The sequence below is a fragment of the Petromyzon marinus genome, chromosome 10 (assembly GCF_048934315.1).
Source record: "Petromyzon marinus isolate PM22_M1 ecotype Great Lakes invasive population chromosome 10, UKy_Petmar_22M1.pri1.0, whole genome shotgun sequence".
Lineage (NCBI taxonomy): Eukaryota > Metazoa > Chordata > Hyperoartia > Petromyzontiformes > Petromyzontidae > Petromyzon > Petromyzon marinus.
Genome location: NC_133676.1, coordinates 7409244 through 7433525, shown reverse-complemented (window position 1 = coordinate 7433525; position 24282 = coordinate 7409244). Strand labels below are relative to the sequence as shown.

Sequence of the window (24282 nt, the reverse complement as noted above, 5' to 3'; positions counted from 1 at the left end):
TGGCAGCTTTTTGGCGAGTGCGAATACGCCGATAACCAGGCTACATTTCTCATTTAATATTTTCTGGGTCGCTGGTAGGCCGCAAATGGCACGTGGCTAACATCCACGGACATAGTTCGAGGTATATTGTATTTGACGTGCAAAGTGCAGAATGCTATTTGGGGGTCGCCCCATCTATAACCTTTAAAAGGTCTCATCCCGAAATGTTTTCAGAGAACAGAATGGCCCACTTATATTGTTTGTATGAAACGTGTCCTGTTAACTCTCTCCTCTTCAAACAAATGTAAACATTTAGACTTACGAAGACACAAGTTGGACACAAATACAAAGAAAACCAAAGTATTATTTGTGACAGTACAGTATTTAATGTGTATTGGCACATTAGTTTGCCCCAATCAAGCTTTAAGCACAGGCATTTTCTAGTTCACACACTCACGGACAAGAAACAAGACATGGACAATTTAAGTCACGGTTGCTATATTGGTACATATTTCAGTTTAACGTCGATATGGCAGTCAGTTGTTACACATAAACAACGATGTAAATTAGTGTTAAACTTTTTAAATCACAATATTAAAAGCTGAGTGTTAACCTTTTAAATGACAATATTAAAAGCAGCTTTGTTTGGATATGTGTAGTATCAGTGTTTTAAAGAAGCAAATGATCACATTTATGTAGTGTACTGCATACTATACACAATACAAACTACAATATGATTACACAAATGGCAAAGGGATCTGTAAATACGACAGTTAATGAACATAGCAGTAGTTGGTGCCATGCAGTACAAGGGAATCATGTAAACAGAGTTCACCAAACTACTGTTTTTTCCCTGCAGTGCACAGCATTATACTCCAAATAATATTCTCCATTTCACAATGTGGACAACTTCACATTACACGATCTATACGTTACATAATTTACGCACTAACATGTATTCCTTGATCACCATGGTGATACTACAGCACACCAACAGGTTGAAGACAAAACTATAAAAAATTATATTATAAACACTGTAACTCACAAGGTACACTGTATCGTAGCACTTGTTTAATGTCAGAATGTTCGCGAAGATTTTAATTGTTACTAAAACCTCACAATAGTTCCTTGCGCAAAACTGTACTCGCACGAAAGGTTATTTGATGCGTTTAATATTCAGATTGGCGAGTGGAAGAGTTAAAATTGGTAAGCGTGCAATGTTGCACGAAACTTTGGCACAAACATATTTATGTCAGACGTCACAGGAAAAGGCTTGACAATACACTTTAGACTGCTGCAGCGCTTGTTAAGCACCAGGACTTTCACATGGTCATGTGTTCAGGCAGCACGTAGGAGATATCGTCCCAGGGGTGGCGGTACAGTCCTTGCTTCATCCTCTTCTGATCCAGAAAGTGACCTAAGTCACAACAAAAACAAAACATTTTCAATAAAGTAGTTTTTAAATATGCTGCCATTTTTGTCAAGTTATCTACAATGTATATCTCATTAGAAATTTTACACAAAGCTATGCAACACTATTGAACGAACTAAATATTATTTAACAAAAACTGTAATAACGCTTTGATGAAGACATTACCAATGAATCCCATGCTTCTGCCCAACACAAAGATTCCATTGAGAGCACCGATTTCCACGTATTCATCGGCCTCTTCCCTACAACGAGAGAGATCATGAACCACAACATGCCAAATCAAGATAAAAACATTTAAAACAAAATTAACTTTCAAACACTGCTGGTATATAAAAGTACCACACTATGAATGACATTAAAACAAATGGAAAAACAATTGGCTAACAAAACAGGTGTGTAAAACAGAATGCAAGGGGCTGTCTTAGAAAAACGTAGAATGAGATGTTAAGGATGAGAGTGGAGAGTGGTGGAGGAAGAGAATAGATGGGAGGATAAATTAAGCAGAAGCTTTCTACATCATCCAACCAGGTGGACTGGAGCACAGGAAGGACGACTAAGAATTACATTTTTATGAATTGCACTTCTATGCACAATATTTTACGTTCATGGTTTAGTACAGAGCCCCATGTTTGCAGATTTACCTTGTGAAGCTGTCACAGTTCCTCAACAGGTCGACAAAGACTACACCGATGAGACCATCCACATTCAGGATCAGGTTTGGTTTCTGCAGGGTGAAGACACAATTATGGATCATGTCGTTAATAAAAAAATATACGACTTACGGCATGTGGTAAAACACATTAATGTAAACTTATTAAAATAACGCATTGTTACTATAACTTAGAGTTTCTACATTTCAGAGTTACTTCCAAATGAACACCTGACACAAGTGCCACCACTGCTGCTGCTACTCGCTATTGGTGCACAGCAGTGGAGAAGAGAAAGGAGCGTTGGTAGCAGAAGTGGCGGAGACTCACCTTGGATGTCGTTATCTTTTCCACCTGCAGGGCGTAGTCCAACAGCGGCGTAGCCGGGAAGTGCTGCTGGGCGAACTCCTTCAGGATTTGAACTCGTGTGTCTGGGTTATTGATCTGAAAAAATTATTCATCAAATTATGAAAAAAAAGTGCTTGCATGTATTAGACAAATAACTGAAATACTATACAGCAAATGTAATATTGTAGAACCAAAAAGGATGTTGACAAAGTGCTTACAGATTTGACACGGTGGCCAATGCCCATGATGAGTTGTCCTTCCTTCTTCATTTTATTGACAAACTCCATGGGGATGAGGCCACTGTCAAATGCGTGGCTGAACTGCTTAGCTGCTGCGTCAAGTGCCCCTCCAAACCGGTCACCCTGTCAGACACAGGATGTGTGCACCACACCATTTATCAGCATTATTTTCTAACGATTTTTTTTTATTAACTTAAAATTCATAATGCTGCGTTATACATTTTGAAGAACATTTCATCACGTCCACTATCTATGAGAGCTTAATCAAATCTCACGACTTTTTCAGGAGGATCCTGCATTCATATTGGTTCTATTTGGTAAAGTCACGTAGGTAAAAAATTAAAAAACCTACGTGACTTTACCGAATAGAACCAAAGAGTATGGATCCTTGCAGTCACGAAAGCTTCAAATCTAGAAAAGTATGAGCCCTGCTTGGTTTCCAAGATACGATGATATCGGTGCATCCAGGATAAATTAGTTGTAGACACGAAGAAAACATGAGAAAAACACAACACTAATATACGTCGAAAATGTAAATTAAATAAAAAAATCGTACTTGTTGGCGTTGAACACATGGCACCACAAAGTGAATCTCAAAAGAATCTGCGCCTTGCTTACGATGGTGAGTAGGCCTGATGTGAGGCTGGACACCAGGTCCTTCCCAGCACGTGCACACACTATCGTGTTGTGGGCTCCAGAAACAGCAGGTCCGTGGTCAGCCGTCACCATCAGGCACATCTCAATAAATTTGCTGGCGTACTTTGGCAGCCTGTACGATGAAAGAAAACGCAGAAAAAACACTACCGCTTACGTCAAGGACAATGTAATGTTAAACTGTTGTGCAACAAAGGTTTTGTCCTGTACAATTAGTCCACATAAAACTGTGAATTTTTTTATAAACGAATCTTTGACAAAGGTTATTAAGGTGCATCACCTTCGCTGGAACCATAGCAGACCCAGGACGCCGCCCAGACCCATATCTTCTTTGAACACCTCGGTGATGGCCATGCCAGCATAAAGAAGCTCCGGTCCACGCTCGTCACTGATACTCGTCATGAAGGATGCTGGTTTACGAATGAGACCCAGCTCCTGCATAAAGTAAACACGTAAGCACGGACATGTGAACATGTGTGCTGCTTGGAACGTGAGCGTGGTTGCATTAAATTATTTTGCTTGTTTTCTGTCCGAACTCAAAACTAAGTTGTACAAGATTGACAAGATCAACACTATTTTGTGAGCCACTCCATTCCTGTAAGGTATTGTAACGGTTTCACATGCAACTGACCCGGGCCCAGGAGAAGTCCATGGGGACGGTGGGAGGGGGCACCTCTGGCACCGGCACAATCACGCCTTGAGACACCAAGTCGTTATACACAGCACTGAAAGAGCAATGATCATCATGTTAAAATCTGCTAAAATCCAGTGCCTATGGTGTGGTTCAAGTGTTTACAACTATAAAAGGTTTATTCCACTCTTAACACTGAATTACGATGGCGATTCTTCAATAGTATATAGAAACAATAATTTGCATTAAACTAAAATTCGGTATTAATAAAATGGTGGTGTTTTTAGATATACACATTGATTGATTCTATAGCAGCTGCGATGTTGGAAAAAATGCCACTTGTGTGTGTTCAACTGTAAACAGGTTAGCCAGCCTTGCCTTCAGCCAACACTACGATGTGCTCTAAAATCACTTGTCTGCAGCTGCAAGTCCAGGTAAGTGTGCTTATGAACCCAAAACAAAATTCCGTTGGCATGAGAGGAGCTGCTAGAATACACAGTGATTACCGTGTTTTGTCATTTCTGAAAGTACATTTTGCTCGTGAAAGCCCCCTGCTGAATTAACCCTCGTATCAAGATGTCCTCATAGCCCAAGCTGTTGATAGCACCATGCCTTGCCAATGCTTTCTACCCTCTGCCAAATCCTGCAGCTGTTGCACAGTAGACACACGACCTCCAAAATCTGCCCTGTATCTCCATAGGGCCCTTCCCACCATCCTGAACATACACCACACCCAGCCCAGTAAATTTTACCCAAATCACATCTACAAAACCTACGTGCTATGTTCTCTTCTCTCGATGTCTGCATTGCTTATTTTGCCTTGCCACAATTCCTAGCATCTGTCTTGGACACCTCAATTTCCAGCAACTTATTTTTGAAATGCTTAATGAGGGTCCACCTCTCTGATACACAGTAATTTAGATAGCAAGCCCATCTCAAATATCCTTTATTTCACATTCAGACTTATCCCTCTTCTCTTCGAAAGTGGTGTCATAGCCTATCAAATACCAGGCCTGCTAAAGCAATGTGCCCCTTCGCCTTCTTCTCAGAGGCCTCTATATTATGGATATCCTAAGTACACAGTACTCTACCATCTCAACTGTCTCTTATCTAAGTGGGACTTTTAATCATAATACAGGAGTCCGGTTTATAACTACCGCCATCATTGTTATCTTCAGAAAGCTTTAACTTGAAACCCTAAAGTCCAGTCTCATTGTCTCAGACCACCAACAACTGAATGGCTCCAGCCAATGTTCGAATCAAACTTCCGTTTTCAAAGTTACAAAATAACCACATTTCTCACCCAATTTTCTCCCCTAGCTCGTCAAAGTTGCGGGGTAAGAAGGCTCCAGCTTCAGCGAGAGCCTTGTTCTTGGCAACGGCCGTCTCAGAGTCCTGATTCGCGCAGGCGCCCGCGTGGCCAAACTGGACCTGCACATGTGCACCATGAACAAACAACGAGATTTTCGAGCAATGCAGAAAATAAAATTACACTCAAAAGGATACAAGTCATTACTGACAGCAAAAAATATACGTATGGCCATGCATATTCTGGACGTGTTTATCTTTGAGAAATAAGAAACCAGACAGGTATGAAAGCTGTGGCCTTGCCTCAGAGGAAAACATTGTGGCACATGTGCCAATGCACCAGGCTACGATGGGTTTTGTCACCCGGCCCTCCTTGATAGCGTGACAGATTTTGTACTCCTCCATGCCTCCCACCTGGAGAAAAGAGAAAAGAAAGGAAACATTCATCACTGCATAGCTAAAATGCATGCCCTGTGGGTGGTTATCATTTTAGGACTTTCTGAAATAACATTACTTCCTCTAGAGCGGTGGTAAAGTGTTTAGTGTACAGCACTCTAACTGGCTATCAGAGTTAAATTCCTAAATGTGGCCAACATCAGTGGCAAGTGATCTCTCTGAACTAGTTCTGGACCCCCATTACAAACCTACACTGACTGGTATGGTGAAGTATGGTCAATCTCCATGAGTGACAGTGTGTGGGGAGGCCATCATTCAACAGTAGATTGACAAGAGGCTGTAAATTATCATTAATTATTAATAAACTGAAAACCTAATATTGAACGTAAAAACAGTGGAAAATAATTTGCTTAATAGGAGAATGTAAAATTTCCATACCTCCCCAAGAACAACCATCATCTTGACTTCTGGGGTATCTTGGTAGCGCAAAACATGATCCAAAAAGGTTGACCCAGGATACCTGTTAGTCACAATATGATGAAAGCATATTTTGGCACCTTAACTTCATTCCGTTTTTAAAACATAGATTTGAAAAAGTGAGCACAAATGACTCGGCATGTACAAAAACAATGCGTACTTAAAGAGTAAAGGTAAAATTTACTGGGCAGACAAAACCTGAAGAGAAGCCCTTCAGGTTGTATGAAGAATCATAACAGATATTCGCTGTGTAAGTAAATCAAAGGCATACAATATTCAACCTAAAATTTTACATATAGCAACGACATTCACAGCTTTAACTTTTAATGTGACTTGAAATCATTAACATGAGCGAGTACTTTAGGAAGGGCATAAAAAAGTCTGTTAGGGCAGTCGAGACGAATGACAGAAATAAATAATTATGCAGATGAATCTTTGCTGCAGCATTTCCCATTTTAAAGAGCGAATGTGTTCAATCATATTCCAGCGCGTCCAGCCACGACCAGCCTTGACTGCCAGTGCTCACCGGTCTCCGCCGATGGCGACGCCCTCGTAGACGCCGTCTGTGGTGCGCGACACTATGTTGTTGAGCTCGTTAGACATGCCGCCGGACCGCGACACGTATGCCACGCTGCCCGGGCGGTACAGCTTGGAGGCGAGAATATTGTCGAGCATTCCACCGGTGTTGCCAATCTTGAAGCAGCCAGGCTTGATGCCTCCCACCTGTCAAAATGAAAGCCACAGTGCACGAAGAGTGATAACCTAAAGCATAGAACGAAAGAGCTGCATGTGTGGTTTTGCGATTGCGTGGTGCTGCTCGTACAGTGGCAGGCCCGATGACGGTCACCCCCTTGGCATCTGCCATCTTAATCAGTCTCCGGGTGAGAGCCTCTGGTATGCCTTCAGCTATGATGGCAATTGTGTGGATCTGTGGGAAAGAATAAGGTATTTTATTCATCGACAACAGTTTTCATAGCCATCAGCTTCTAAATGGTGCTATATGTAATTCTGGAAATAAGACCTTGTGATGATTTTAGGAAAAACTACTCAACACACGTGCACACTCAAGTACCTGTGGGAAGCTCATGGTCTCCACGGTACTATCGTAGGCCGAGCGAAGGGATGCAAAGTTTATGAGCACATCCACCTCCGAGTGTCGCCTCATGGCTTCTGCCATATTCTTGTAGACAGGGATCAGAATTTCCTTGTGGCCCCAGTAGAACTTCTGTTTGTGGTCACCACTGTTGGAACCAGCAAAAAACTCATTTAAAAAAAGACATTACCTTCAAAATAATTAATTTCTACTTAAACTATACCACACAGTATTCACTCACTCTCGTAGACTCAAGGGCCGCGAGGAACCACAGACAAGCAGGTAGGCAGCCACGCGATGAACCGGAGCCAACAATTTGCCCAGGCTCTGCGGTCCTCGATATATTAAGAGTTTAGCATCCAATTAATGAGCGTTTCCATGTTGGATAAAAATAGAGCACCTGGAGAAAACCCACGCATTCAAGCGAGAAACCCTCTATCCCATACAGGTGGAACAGGTGGAGACCGTATTTTTGCTGTACCTCTCCTGCCAAGCAGGGGTATGGCATCTCAACACCCATCTGTGTGATCAACAAACACACACCTCTACAGTGCTGGATTACAGGCATGCATAGCCATTACCACCTAGATATTTTAAATGCCATACTATATTGCGTTCAAAATATTTTTTTTAAAGTTATATATTTGATATAGCTCCTAGAGGATGATGCCATCTATATACAAACTGTGCAAGGAGGGAATTTAACGTACGTAAAAGGGTACACAATGGCAGCGACAGAATGCTCTTTGCGTGAGCACACATAGTCGAAGTCCAGCATGCCCTGCACCGCACGTGTTTGCATTCCCCACACAATTGACTTGGTTTGATTTCCAAAGAGTGTGGTCAGCTTGCCGGCTGCATATCAGACAACGCACAAAAAAAAATAGCAAGATAAGTAAATAAGTAATCATTCACAATCCGTTTCCATTAATCTCACTGCTATTAACCACTATCGTTCTTTCACTTGTGTTTTTTTGTTCAAAACATACAATACGAATAATCAAGAGATGATAATGCAAATACATTCGATCAATATGCAATCGAACAACTCCAACATGCATTTAAGTGACATGTGTGGGTCTTGCATGCTGTTTAAGTGCATCTGTCTGTGCGTCCTCACGTGGTGCAGCTGACCCAGGGTGGTCGCCGGCCTTGCCTTTGCGACTGCTCTCCACGCTCTGGTTGCCCTCTGATGCGGAGCTCTTTCGACTCGTGTCTGGTGTGTACTGCAAATGGCAAAGAACTGTCAAGCCAGAAGGCTGTGATGCATTAAACAACACAAGCTGTCACAGCTCTGAAATCTAACATATATGAATTTAATGTACAGGCCAGGCGGTATGCTACTTGTTAACTCTCAGTTATCAACATTATGGATTAACTGTGAGTGCAAAAATAAAATCTCTATTCCCTCTGGTTTGTTAGCTGCTCCTCCCTTGATAAAGGTCAGTCACTCAGTGCAAACATGTCGGCAAGAACACCGATGACTTTTCAAGTTGTTTAAAAAATATTATGCAAGCTATTTTCACCTTCCAAATAAGGGAAAGAATAAATATAATTATATTTTGATTTAAAGCTTCGTCACTACAGGGATTCATATACTTGGTTCTTTCGGTAAAGTCACGTATAAGGGAAACAATAAAAAGAATAAAAATATAAAACAATAAAATGATCACGACGTTTCGACTTCAACACAAGCAATCATCATCAGGTATGAAAACCACAGGAAGAAAATTTGAAAAAAGTGGCGGTTATTTTTTACGTTAGCACCACGGAGAGCGATTTGGCAGTTATTCAGATGGACTAGTCCATCTATGTTTGGAAAAGAGGAGGGGGGAGACGAAAATAATGGATGCGGTCTGAAAGCCCACGTAAGCGTGAACAATCAATTAAGACCCGAAATCGTTTATCAAATCCTTCCAATGATTGCTAAGCCAGAATCCATCTTCTGGGTTGAAATTGTCTCTGTGTTTGTATATGTGGATAGCCTCACCTCTGAGGTTCTCTGCAAGCCATCTGGCTACCATGAGAGATTCGTTCATGAGGATATCCACATATACAAACACAGAGACAATTTCAACCGAGAAGATGGATTCTGGCTTAGCAATCATTGGAAGGATTTGATAAACCATTTCGTGTTTTAATTGATTGTTCACGCTTACGGTGGCTTTCAGACCGCATCCATTATTTTCGTCTCCCCCCCTCCTCTTTTCCGAACAAAGATGGACTCGTCCATCTGAATAACTACCAAACCGCTCTCCGTGGAGCTAACGTTAAAAAACCTCCACTTTTTTCAAATTTTCTTGCTGTGGTTTTCACACCTGATGATGATTGCTTGTGTTGCAGTCGAAACGTCGTGATAATTTTATTGTTTTATATTTTTTATTATTTTATTGTTTCCCTTCTACGTTATTTTACCTAAAGAACAAAGAATATAATTATATTGCCTAATTTACAAGTTTTTCTTCATGGATATTTTTGCTTTATCCAGGTCACCCCTCTACCCCCATTATCCCAGATAATTGAGAGTTTACTGTACTAAACTTTCCTACATATTTTTTCTCGATAAATTAAAAAGCATTTATTTTACAGTACATTTATAGCGCCAAACAGAACCACCGGGGTACTGCTTACACTGGTACTTGTGCTTGTGTTGAGGAGGAAGTTGGCAGTGTGTGCATCAGCCGGCAGCATGTCTGGGATGGGTTTGAGTCCCAGAGCCATGCCTACAATAGCAGTCATGTGCGTCTCTGTGCCAAACACGTGGATGGGGATCCCTGTTGTACGCCCTGTAACATCAACAACACGTGCCCATTATTTAAGATTCCATCCAACAAATCCATCAGTTAAAATACAAATCCTGTAACAGTTTTGATTCACGGTTGGGGTGAAGTGCACAGCACCAGAAACCACTCAAGCTTACAAAACCATTCACAATTATGGCATTGCTGCATTATATCCCAACTTACCAAATGCTTAAAATGCTTATGGAGCCATATATTACATACAGTGGCATGCACGAGGGATGCGCTGCAAATACATGATACCCTTGACAACATATTAAATCTATTAGACACATACCAATACAAGACACCGGAATTAACCCAATTTTCATATATTAAATCCCAATGTATTGTGGAAAAAGTATTCGTTTGAGATCACGAACCAACTTCTCGCATGACACGCAGGCCCTCTTGGAAGTTGGGGCCTCCACGGCGTACAAACACACTGACGCTGTGCTCCTTCAAACGTGTCTGGAAGTCCGTAATTGCTCGCACAATGCCCTATGCAGATGCACGAATTCAAACGCCAGGTACCAATTTTAAGAACATTTCACAGTCTTTAAAAGCACGTCCGTGCTAATCAGCATTTATTTTCAGATTCAAAGACCTAGGCAAGTACATTAACATGTTTCTTTGTACAAGTCATGCAGAATTACATATAAGATACGTACAATGAATCTTTAGTATTTGTGATATCGTTTTTATTTCCGTGTAATGTAATTGGAAAATTACAATACATTACACAAAATGCAGCCAAATCGGCACGCTATTTGAACACGTAAAAAAATGGGAATAATGACATGTGCAGCTAACCTTTAGCAGCTACCGTTGAATAAAGAAGTGTTTTAAACCATAAATAATTCATGAACCTGGCACACAGGACAACAAACTGGACAGAGATTTAACCCGTAATGTGTGCCAACGATTCTTTAAGGTTTTACTTTCCCATGTCATTTCATGCCAAATTTTAAGGCAGCCAATATATGCATGTTTCAATAAATTTGCTATAAAACATGATTAAATGTGCCTCCAGCCGTTGGCAAGTGACTAGACGATTTAAAAGGTTTGATCACTTTCCAAAGTAGAGTCCTGTAAATATTTGTAGATTCATAAGCATTTTGTCCATTTGACAGCTGTAAAAGGCTATATCAATTTCTTCAGGATGAGCACTTGACAAGTGAAGTGCCGAGGTTAAATCTCGTCGGCACCTCCTACTGCCTGAGACTGTTTCCTTTAAGGCATGTCAAAAATATTGCAATATTAACCGTAGAGATTGTCCTTCACTCCATACCCATACATTTATTGTGACAGCTCTGAATATGATTTACGGTTCAACTTTCCAATTGTTATTCAGTTGAAACTGGGCATCACAGAACTGGTTGACATTTTTTCCCAAATCAAACAATTTTTTTATAAATTTTAAAGAAAATTGCAATACCTTGAATGTTGCAGCAACGTTTGTGAAGTTTGCAATTCCTCCTCCGATAATCAAAACTTTTCCTGCAAGAAAAAAACCGATATACATTTTTATAAAATCACAGCTGCTGAACACAGGCCCCAAGGGCAAAATCGCCAAGCAGCCAGCAACAAACAATACGACTGAGGGTGTAAAAAGATTAGAGTTTATACGTTTCTTGATTGAGCAAGGAAATGAGAATCAAAATAAGCTATGCTTTAACATGTCAAATAAATTCACCGCATTGTAATAAAAAATTTCAGTTAACAAATTCTCAAAAATTACAAAAGTAAGGACATCATGATGCTTACAAATACAGTACAGACATTAAACAGTGGTGCATGTCAACAAGCGCGAACCCAGGGGCAAAGCTACCATCGTCATGCCTCTCGCGGGTCATGAGGGAGAGGATGGTCTTGGCGTAGTCGTAGGTTTGCTGCTCGCTGGGCGCTCCTGAGTACTCGCCATAGTTTGCTAGCTCCTGCACCCCTCCCAGGTCACAGATGGTGTCGCTGGCACAAATGAGAAAACTATAGTCAGCATCATCAGTTTAGTGGGGTTTTTTTATCAATGTAAAGGAATAATCTAAGCATATGTTGTCGAAATAATATTCATATTTTAAAACGTGCGCACTTAAAATAAAGTGCAATAAACTGACTGTTATGCACATTAGTGCCAAATAAAAATGTGGTACTGTAATTATATTGATATTTTTCACCGTTATATTTTGTATTGCACACCTACATTGAAACGCCCAAACTGACGACCGTGAAGTACGGTCAAATTACCTGCTATAACTGTCACTGTGTGGGGAGGCCCTCATTCAGCGATGGATTAACAAAAGAGCCGTACATGTACAATTATGGGATCTCCATGGATGTATCGTGGCTACCTGTAAACAACCGAGGCCCCGCCGCCAGCAACCATGGTCCAAATACGCCCCTTGGGGTTCAGAATGGTTAACTTGAGGCTCGCTCCACTCTTGGCATCCAGCTCGGCAATATAAGCTTCCTGCAGAATTGTAATAAAGATATACCTTTAACACGAAAACAAATTGCAATGGGTACAAAGCAATATAATTTTATCCTGAAAGAGATGTATGCTGTTCTGTAGATTATCCAACATAATTCATAATAAAGGTTTTTGGGTTAGATCGCGTTTATTTATAAATGTGTCGTAACCCTCCACCACCCGACACGGCCAATCAGCAAAAAAAGTGTCACGTTGACAAAAAGACAAATAATTCACTACTTCAGCCCACCGGTGTGTTGAAGAGTTAATCCACATTTACAGAAAGCAAATGCACACTGATGCCTATCTGAATGCAGAATCACATCATCATCCAGCTCAAAAATCCTCTCTTATCAAGACGCTCGTACATCGGGCGAAAACAGTGTCAGATGGTGAGAGTCTAGTGAGAGAGATTAAACACGTTAAAGACGCACTACGACAGAATGGCTACAATAATGCTCAAATTAACAGAGCACTGAATGCCAAATCACGATCGCAAAGCAATACTACTGAAAGCGACCAGATTGTTAAAACAATAAAAATTCCATATATCTCAGGAGTAACTGACAAATTAGCCCGCGTTTTGCAAAAGCAAAACATTACAGTAAGATTTGGTACAGTACACAAAATTCAAAAACTAGTATCTTGCACTAAAGACGCATTACCTAAACTATCAACAGAAGGTGTATATCGGATTAATTGTTCATGTGGCAGCTGCTACATTGGGCAGACGGGACGTAACATCAGCGTAAGACTAAAAGAACATCAGAGAAATATTAAATTATCTCAAACACAACTGTCGGCAGTGGCAGAACATGCTTGTCAACAAGGACACTCAATTGATTTTGACAATGTTGCAGTGGTGTGTAAAACTAATTATTACTGGCAAAGACTAATTAGAGAATCAATAGAAATTGAGAGGAACAAGAATAACTTTAATCGCTCTGACAGCTACCGGCTTAGTGCGGCCTGGAAGCGTATTATTAAATAATACACATTACATTTTTGATTTAAAGAATTACTAATCTACAACTCATTACTAATCATAACCAATGACTGATTACTAATCGATTATATAATTACATTACCCCCCCCCCCTCCGCCTCTAATCACTGCACCTGATGAGTTAAGTGATGACGTCACCCTGCTGCTCTATATAAAACCGGGAGCAAGCGAGGGCTTTACCATTCTGGCGAATTGCCCGATGATGCTGGAAGTATTTACCAGCGAAACGTCGTACTCAAACTGTAAATGTGGATTAACTCTTCAACACACCGGTGGGCTGAAGTAGTGAATTATTTGTCTTTTTGTCAACGTGACACTTTTTTTGCTGATTGGCCGTGTCGGGTGGTGGAGGGTTACGACACATTTATAAATAAACGCGACCTAACCCAAAAACCTTTATTATGAATAATATTGGTCGCGAAAGCCTACGTGTTAAACTATCCAACATAATGCATGCCTAATGTCTTCACGGAAAAATAAAAAATAACGACAGAAGACTATAACCAATATATTTCATTTTAAATCAACAACTGCAATATACAGTGAGGAAAAAAAAGTATTTGATCCCCTGCTGATTTTGTACGTTTGCCCACTGACTAATAAATGATCAGTCTATAATTTTAATGGTAGGTTTATTTGAACAGTGAGAGACAGAATAACAACAAAACAATCCAGAAAAACGCATGTCAAAAATGTTATAAATTGATTTGCATTTTAATCAGGGAAATAAGTATTTGACCCTTCTGCAAAACATGACTTAGTACTTGGTGGCAAAACCCTTGTTGGCAATCACAGAGGTCAGACGTTTCTTGTAGTTGGCCACCAGGTTTGCACACATCTCAGGAGGGATTTTGTCCCACTCTTTGCAGATCTTCTCCAAGTCATTAAGGTTGAGGCTGACGTTTGGCAACTCGAACCTTCAGCTCCCTCCACAGATTTTCTATGGGATTAAGGTCTGGAGACTGGCTAGGCCACTCTAGGACCTTAATGTGCTTCTTCTTGAGCCACTCCTTTGTTGCCTTGGCCGTGTGTTTTGGGTCATTGTCATGCTGGAATACCCATCCACAACCCATTTTCAATGCCCTGGCTGAGGGAAGAAGGTTCTCACCCAAGATTTGACGGTACATGGCCCCGTCCATCGTCCCTTTGATGCGGTGAAGTTGTCCTGTCCCCTTAGCAGAAAAACACCCCCAAAGCATAATGTTTCCACCTCCATGTTTGACAGTGGGGATGGTGTTCTTGGGGTCATAGGCAGCATTCCTCCTCCTCCAAACACGGCGAGTTGAGTTGATGCCAAAGAGCTCCATTTTGGTCTCATCTGACCACAACACTTTCACCCAGTTGTCCTCTGAATCATTCAGATGTTCATTGGCAAACTTCAGACGGGCATGTATATGTGTTTTCTTGAGCAGGGGGACCTTGCGGGCGCTGCAGGATTTCAGTCCTTCACGGCGTAGTGTTACCAATTGTTTTCTTGGTGACTATGGTCCCAGCTGCCTTGAGATCATTGACAAGATCCTCCCGTGTAGTTCTGGGCTGATTCCTCACCGTTCTCATGATCATTGCAACTCCACGAGGTGATATCTTGCATGAAGCCCCAGGCCGAGGGAGCTTGACAGTTCTTTTGTGTTTCTTCCATTTGCGAATAATCACACCAACTGTTGTCACCTTCTCACCAAGCTGCTTGGCAATGGTCTTGTAGCCCATTCCAGCCTTGTGTAGGTCTACAATCTTGTCCCTGACATCCTTGGAGAGCTCTTTGGTCTTGGCCATGGTGGAGAGTTTGGAATCTGATTGATTGATTGCTTCTGTGGACAGGTGTCTTTTATACAGGTAACAAGCTGAGATTAGGAGCACTCCCTTTAAGAGTGTGCTCCTAATTTCAGCTTGTTACCTGTATAAAAGACACCTGGGAGCCAGAAATCTTTCTGATTGAGAGGGGGTCAAATACTTATTTCCCTCATTAAAATGCAAATCAATTTATAACATTTTTGACATGCGTTTTTCTGGATTTTGTTGTTGTTATTCTGTCTCTCACTGTTCAAATAAACCTACCATTAAAATTATAGACCGATCATTTCTTTGTCAGTGGGCAAACGTACAAAATCAGCAGGGGATCAAAAACTTTTTTCCCTCACTGTATTCAGTTAAATAACACGTGTTCTAAAGCATTTTGTGTTGCCCAATCTCCTGCACATCCTGAGGTTAAAATGCCAAATCCGACTGACCGCAGGAAAGCAATTTTTCACATATTAGCAAGATTACATTCCATGTTTGCTGAATGGAAGGCTGCAGCATGTTATTATGTCTGTAATGAGTTTACAAATTACAACAAAATAGTTGTCAGACCATGTTTCTAAATGTACATGTAAACATATACATTGTACTCCGTTTTTATAATTGTTATATGGTATCATTATTCCAATACAAAAGGCAAATTATTTGCATGAGGGAATTAGAGAAAAAATGCCATTAATATCCAAATCTGTTTCATGACGGATCGATTTATAGATCTATATATATAAAAACCCTCACCAGAACCTGAAAACTAAGCAGACTTGAGCCTGTACAATGCTTGGATGGGGGACACAATGCACGTTTGGAGGGCAGTGCAGCAAATTCCATTGTTCTGTGAAATTACAATTCTCGTGCTTTCATTTCTATGGTTCCCCATCTTCAACTCTAACTCACTGAGCATGGTGAAGTATGGTCAGATAACCCCATGACAAGCACGGAACAAGGAGCGACCTCGCCAGCAGTGTTACCTATTATGTAATGTGTTTTGTCATAGTGGCTTTAAAAACGATGCATACAATGAATTAAATCTAGGGACCAAGGTACAAGGTCTTCGTGTAGATAAAAGCAACGTATACTACACCTCTGGGTAGGCTTCTCGGCCAAAGGGAGGAGGGAAATCAATGTCTCCCCACTTGGTCTTGCAGAGGTAGTCAGCGGTGGCATCAATCTTCGCAGCCATGTCCAGCACATACACTCCATTGTCCGTCACAACTGCGTGATGGTATCACAGAATAAGCATCACTCCGCAATTGTTTCGCAAGAAAAGCGTGAATCTAGTTTTAATGGCAAAAATCAACAAAGGCTACATTGATCAAATATTTTATTTAACACACAATGGAGAAAATGTAGATGAACGATGTGAAATTCAAATGTAAACGCAAAAATAATGAATGTAACTTTAAAACTTGCTTGACATTTGGAAACAGTTGTACTTTAAAATAATTTCGAAGAATGTATTAGAGAGAGCACAACGTGCCAATGATCATACATTACCTAAAGGATTGATTTCCAGGTAGGTGAAAAAAAGATCTTCATAAACCTTAAAAAGTCCAGCTATAAATTTTGCCAAAAGCCTAACAAAAAACAAACAAAATTAAATTCATGAAAACATCATTTACATGGATCAAGACGAGATTTATCAATTAAATATATTGCATTCTACTGTAATGGTATCGGACAGAAGTTTTGGGTGCATCAGATAATCCTGAGAATAAAGTAGGTGATTCTTCTCTAAGTAATCTGCCCAAGGGCAGGTCCATGGCTCAAACTCCTTCCATCACATTCATTCAATTTCCCCTAATTCTCAAAGAAACACCAATATTTACACGAGGGTTCTTGAGCCATAACTATGGCATAATAGTGGAGGTGGTTCCCTTGCCTTTCTCATCTGTGTTTGTAGGTGACATCACCAGATGTAATTTAACATTATACAGAGGATGAACAATATAGATGTACATGTACACACCATTTGTCATTCCACTGTTGTATAATAGCTTCCCCATGTCATGTGGGTCGTAGGGGCTATATGACCACACTTCACCATCACGGTCAGTGCAGGTTGGTGAAGGCAGGAGCATAGAAGTACAGTACAAGGATATATTGTGTTGCAGTTCTCTCTGCTTCCGAGCATGTAGACATCAAACATGAGGGTCAAAATTTTTACAAGATGAAGTGGGGGAGCATTCCAGGCGATTTGGTTATAGGCTTGGATATAGGTATAATGACAAAAATTAAAGATAAAAGTGTGTAACTGAATGCATTTTTAAGCACCGAGCAACAGCAACACATACTCACTCTTTGCGCTTTGCAGGTACATTTTGCAAGAGTCGCGCCTTGACACTGTCAGCAGTGAGGCCACCCTCCACCCCCACTAGCAAACGCAGAGCCTTGGTATCCACGTCGCCGACATCTACCCCGCCCTCGTGGTGAAACAGCACCACGTCACCCTCCCGAGTTGCATACACACAAACATAGAACTCTTCCTCCTGCAGCGGACACATATTAGACACATATTACAACATGACTCCGTGTTTTTACATTCGGTGAATGCATTAGGTCTGTCCATCTGTATATCTGCAATGGGGGACCCAATAACTTTCGTAAAAATAACCAATATAATAAAAAAATGTGCATAAAGTCGTGCTGTTATTGGGGAGTTACACCATTAAAAACAGCCAAATCGAAATCCGAGCTATATTTTGAGATGACATCATTACGTATGAATTCATTTCATTGTGCGCCTTGAAAAGAAACATCATTATCGCTCGTGAAATAATTTCAGGAACACGCACATCTAAGAAATCTTTAAAGATTCCATGCATATGCATGATTTTCCATTCTTGTAATTATATTCATAATCAAGAACTCCAGCAACAAACAAAATTATAAAATATTATACTCTTTAGGTCTTTCGGTAAAGTCACGTGATTTTACCAAAAGAGCCAGAGTATGAATTCGTGCAGTCACGAAAGCTTTAAGTCCAGATAAAAAATATTACTTATAAAACTGGTAATTTTTTTTTACTTCACATCCATATCACATGTATAAATTACACGGGGATTGCTGAAGGAACTATATCGTTCTTAATGAATTTGTAATTTGAAAGACAAAAAAAAATATTTGGGCAAACATTTTTTTTAACATCAATAGATCAGAAAAAATAGCAAGAATGGCATTTTAAATAGCGTAAATATACCCGCACGCAATTAATTTGCTTGCTCTGCACACAGCACATGAATGCCGTTCAATCTATTTAAGAGCCCACCCTGCACACGGTGATTTGAAAGATGGCTTGATGTCCTGCCACCAAAACCTGATTGCTACATTCCTGCCTGGTCAGGAAATATTGCTCATCTCGTAAATGGATTGCACTAGGGGAAATGAAGGTTACATTCGTGGTAGCCTAACATTGAATCAACCGTTTGGTAACAGTGGACCTTTACTTACACAAGGTCTATCACTAAAATGTTACTTTAACATGTACATTTACTTTTTCTATAAGCTCACATCATTACCGAAACAAATTAAGCTGGCACATACAGTAAGCATTATTGAAAAATTTATTTACAGCCCCATTGACAGCCACTGCTGGATAAATGAACCCCCCCCCTCCCATTCCATATTGGTTGTGGGGGATGTTTGACTATACTTCACCACGCTGATCAGTGTAGGTTGATGCAAAGGAGCCCTGGACAGATTCAGATCACTTGCTACTCATTTCAGCTGGTTAGCTGGGAACTGAAACCAGGTTAGGTGGGTCCATAGCTCAATGGGCATTCCATGTGACGATGCGCTTCTGTATCCCTTATCTGGCTAGAAACATTATCAGGATAAAGTAATGACAACCCACGTACCTGCTTATGTGGTACAAATGGTTCAATGACAAAATTCTTCAAAATTCCTTTTGCTGCGCCAACCTAGAAATAATATAACAGGCACATGTTAAAATGGGCAACTTTATTTTGAACACAGGATTGTTGACATGTTACAGGTCTCTGATACATAAGTAATTTGCAAAACTAGACAAACATTCGCTGGAGTCGTATATTATCAAACATATTGCAGTGAAGACAAAAAATAAAAATTCCCATGCTGTCAATGACCACAGAGCACATCATGGGTGTGTTTGGTATTATTTTTACGTCCGCATGCCACTTACCACACCCATTGCACGTTTTTACCTGTAAATATTCACATAGCCGATTTGATTTTTTCCAGTAATTATCATTTTTCAATCTTAATATTTTCCATAACTTGCAAAGGAAACAAATACGATACTTTATTTATTCTGAAAATCTTTTTCATGAAACTCAGATCAAAATCATCTGTGTACCAATATATATTTTTGATTTGCATACTATAATTTGCGAAAAGCCGTTTTTAACTAATTAAGTCCATAGACGATGAGCCTATTCATATGTGAAACAAACCTGCACTTCCTTGCCCATGCGTGGTTTCAGCCAATCCCGCACGCCCTTCAGGTCCAGGTTGACCCCAACGAGCCCAAGCTTCCCACGCCGCTTGATGAGCTGATCTGGCTTCACCACCAGCCGCTGATGTAAGAATACAAAAATAAAAATTATCAGACACTTAATTGGAAAATACTCTTAACCTTCCAGATTTCTTGCACAATTACGTAATAACATGGTTCTGTGTACCACTAGCCAGAGATTACAACTCTCAAGTTCAAATTTAACCCTCTCACATACCCCACATACAGTTAAAATTTGTGTGCTTGAAATATTAGGCAAATTCAGGGGTGAGTGCCCTGGTAAAATTTTTTTAAGGAAAATAAATATAAGCAATATAAAAGAAAAGTAATACAACTCCAAATGAAACTACCAAAAATCATAAGCCAATTACAAATCACACTATCCAATGCTACAACAGTTACCGAATAGTGCTAACATAAATTACCTGGCAGGTAATAGCACTTCATGGAGTGGAGAGGAAGCGAACAACAATTTAGAATTGATTTGGATGCCGGTCAATTTTGTGGGCTTCAAGAGTGTGATTTTTCATTTATTTTGAAGGTCGCCCAAAACCCCCTCCCCTCCTATATACGCAAGACATAGTATATCCGAAAATGTTATTTCAAGGACGTACTATTTAAATTGTACAGGTTTAACACAATACATAAAAACGTACCTGTGTGATTAGCCAAGAGTGCTGCTGGATCAGCTTATCCCAGTTCGTATCTGGGCAAACCGTTGCATAGCGAAATTTATTTTGCACCGAGGCCACACTGTCGAGGTGTTTGTACAGCAGCTCCTTGCCGGTCACCTCCAGCACTGCTTTTGCAGACATGGTTGCGTGGGCTTTGCAGTCAGCACAATATCCTGTTAAAAAAAACCCAGCGATTTTAAATAACAGAAGTGGAAATCATTATTATGAAACACTGTTACTCATTCCTCAAAATGCAAATTGAAAATTTCAGTACATTACATTAACTCCGTGTGACATTTACATCAATCCAATTACCAAAAAGCATGCGTTTTTAACAGAAAATATCGATAGAAGGGGGCTGTAGCTCATTTAAAAAATGGAGTATGCATGCAAATGTCACGTCCCGTGCCAATGGTTAACACAAACCAAAAGCACAAAGTCAATAATAGAGGGGTCTTCATGAATGAAAATAGCTTCCAGATACATAAATTCATACCTCCAGCCAGGAAAAAATGCCAAGCCATTTTAATACTAAGACTTTACAGGTCTATATTTTAATGACGCTCTGTATTTACTGGTACTGCTGTTTGATGTTGGCAAAGTACAGACAAACTGCTATACAATGAAGACATGAACAAAATACAAATGCAGAAATGCATTAGATACACGGAATCTGAACATTATATTATTAAATTACCAACAAAGATAGTAAATTACAATGCAAGTGGTATAAAGTGCAGTTGATTGTTTTATTTAAATGGATGACGTCGATTATTTTGATAGGTAAAATAAAGCAAACGGGAATGTTTAACACAGACACATTCTCCTTCCCTAGAATAAGAAATGTGATAAGCTTGCCATGAAATAAAAACACTTATGATTTTAGATTTTAAAAAATACCTTGGTTGAACCATTTTAACGTGAAATGGCAGAGTTAATACTTTTGCAAATACCCGAGCAGTCCTGGAAAAGCATTGCTCTCTCATCCCTCGGGTATGCAAGAGGATAAAAGCTTCATGCTTTTGTGATGCCCATTCATGTGTAACTTGAATAATAGCTTACGGTAAAAAAGCATTAGTTATTGTTCTCTACGCTCCATTATCGAGATGGCACCGTGCCACAGGCTAGGAAAGTACTCAAACTAAAAACATCATATGATTAAATCACATTTCCCTATAAGTCATTACATCAGTCATGAAAATTAGTTGTGTACAAGATTAAGAATATGTGCATGGTGCTATGGAAAGTTAGGTTTGTCTTTGCATGTCGGATTCAAATCAGTGTACAGAGTATAATGTGTTTGCATAGTAAGTTTCTAGTGTTGAACCTATGACCCACGTCGCTCGTTTGTCTATAACCTTTGCCTAAGGCTGGCTACTGCCACATCACTGATTCCTCTCTGTCTGTGTATTGCCTCATACCTTGGCTGATGATATAGGTCTGCCTATTCTTAGTTGCATTGCAACACATGCAAATTCAAATTACATGAATCCCTTACAGCTCGTCGATGGAGTGGGCCAACAGCTAATTCAATGATTTCCCATGAGGGTGACCTGGGTTCTATTCCAGATTCCAATATGCAAATCTTCAACAAGACTTCTTTGTTCTAGGTTTGGCCTTTGCTGTCGTGGCTAAGCATGGAATGTCCACCCAATAGGAAGAGGGCCCTGTGAGAGGCAATGCCCATTCGCTGGAACCTGTCTGTGCTCATGCCCTGCAATACCATACAGTATTTTACATTTGAATTTAGTTGTTGCCGTGCTCACACACCACGGATCTCCCTTTTAAAATAGGCGGACAACTGGCTAAACGGGATTAACCGTGTAACAAATACAATAATAAACCTAAACATTCGTGGTCATCAACACTACCAAGATGGTCTATGGGACCCAGCCAGGCATCCCTTTCGTCAACATCTCTTATGTTGCAAAACTTTCACCACCATCACCACCATCATCCTCATGAGCTCTGATCTATAAAGTGCTGGATGAAGGCCTCCTTTACCCGTCACCATCTCAGTCCTGCGATGTAACAATCCATCCGGCTCTGGCAAAGAGCGGATCTATTAGCTTTATCACCTCGGTGGACACAATCTCGGCGTGATGCAACCTTTGGCTGACACTCCGTCGTTAGTCTTAATCTACTGGAGATGTGTGAAAAAGAGCTTTATAGCTCATCCGATTCCTTCAGTATAAATATTGATTCCGATTAACCGGCCTTTGAGCGACGCATCCTGTCCATAAACCCAGTTTTCGTCACTTTAGGTGTATCAATTTTTTCATGACCAATACAAGTGCATTATATGCATGACCTTTTAAAATGAGATTAGCACATTAACTTTCATTGGTCATTAATATCTTCTCTGGCTAACGCTTTGCCACTTCAGGTGCCATAGATTCTTGTACTCGGGCCCATGGAATGATCATATATGTGGCCAGAAGAAGTCATTGTCCCTAGACAAAGTTAATTTCCACATACAGTAATACAGAAAATATACCCTGGCAGCTCTTGCTTAATGAGCCGAAAACAACTCCTGTAGAATGTCAAGTGCACACCTTTGATACAATTTCAAGTCGGTCTTTGCTCGCAAGTGATTATCTTTTGACAAGTCTAAGCCCAGGCACGTAATGCAAATATAAAACTGAGGAATACATTATTACAGTGTTATAAACCCTGCCCTGCGCAACATCCAGGCTTTTTCCACCAGCATTGTCATCAATTTATAACGCAGACTGCAATGAAAGCGCAGCAAACAACGAACATCGATCCATCTGTCTCGAGATAACACCCACTGGCATCAATCACTCCCCCTTTAAAGTGGGCGACAACCTATCACACAACACAGTTCAATGACAACATTACGCATCACGCGCGCTACACATTGTCTACATACTTTACAACACGCGTGAATGCGTGCGTGCGTGCATGGTAAAAGTAATTCATGCAAAAAAGCGGCAGTAAAGTACAGCAAACAACGCGACCCCAAGCTGGTTAAGACTTTACACATGACGGCGGCAGCAGCAGCATCAGTGAGGGCCCAGCAATTATTGCACGCAGCGTTGAACGCAGTTGCACCCAAGTTCGCTGAACGTCACCAACTCTCTCTCTCTCACATTATTGACCAGCGTGGCGAAGTGTGCCCAAGAACAACTGCTGCCTTCGTCCAGCAGTGGATTGATACACGGAGCTGTGCATGAGCTAGTACAGTCGTAGCAGTGTTAGATGGAACGTGAGCATTGGTAAGCAAGGGCTTCATTTCTCACGGAACGCTGCGATAGTTGGCTTGAAAGCAAGGATTGTCGGCGTAAGACACTACCACTTAGAATATAAGCTCCACAAGTGCAATCATACGTAACATGAGTTTTACCCCATAGTGCGCGAATACCAAATGCACTAAATTCCTATTCATTAAATCCCGACAATTCCCTGAGCAGAATTATACAACTTAAGATGCGCAATATACGGCCGGATGGAACAATTTTCCGGTGAAACGAGGCACCCATTACCGGCTGGAATGAAGCACCGATTAAGTTCTGTAGGTTTAGCTGGCGTTGAGACTCACGGGGATCGACTGTCGGCTGCAAGAGCGGAGCGGAGGTCGGGGACTCGGCACGGCGGAGGCGGTGGAGGCGGTGGGGCTAGTAGCGGGGCGGCTCCACGCACTCGCTCCTTATTTGCCTGCTCCCCCACTGGCCCTCCCCCTAGCCACTCCCCCCCGAGCCCCTCCCCCCCTGGCTCCTCCCCCACTGACCCTCCCCCTAGCCCCTTCCCCACTAATTCCTGTCCTCCCAACCCAGCCACCCCCACCAACCCCTCCGCCTGACTCCCCCAAACCCCCCCTGTCCATATCACGGCACCAGCCC

At 40.9% G+C, this 24282-nt stretch overlaps 1 protein-coding gene across 2 annotated transcripts; it reads right to left on the bottom strand.

Annotated features, from left to right (window-relative positions):
• Positions 1–342: 342 nt before the first annotated feature.
• LOC116941011 (ATP-citrate synthase-like) lies at positions 343–24123 on the bottom strand. 2 transcript variants are annotated; one of them, XM_032951546.2, is made up of 28 exons: positions 23982–24123; positions 20402–20592; positions 19684–19806; positions 19108–19170; positions 17549–17739; positions 16748–16827; positions 16335–16465; positions 12333–12451; positions 11816–11952; positions 11423–11484; positions 10368–10485; positions 9836–9990; positions 8325–8430; positions 7915–8059; positions 7184–7352; positions 6935–7039; positions 6638–6834; positions 6073–6154; positions 5542–5652; positions 5234–5361; positions 3931–4024; positions 3580–3734; positions 3264–3414; positions 2625–2768; positions 2389–2502; positions 2053–2135; positions 1577–1653; positions 343–1396 (listed from the first exon to the last, which is right to left on the bottom strand). In XM_032951546.2, the coding sequence occupies exons 2-28, from the start codon at positions 20558–20560 to the stop codon at positions 1302–1304; spliced, it is 3294 nt and encodes a 1097-aa protein (XP_032807437.1). In that variant the 5' UTR covers positions 20561–20592; positions 23982–24123; the 3' UTR covers positions 343–1301. The 2 variants fall into 2 exon arrangements, with proteins under 2 accessions (XP_032807437.1, XP_032807436.1); XM_032951545.2 differs by having other exon boundaries at positions 23926–24084.
• Positions 24124–24282: the final 159 nt, after the last annotated feature.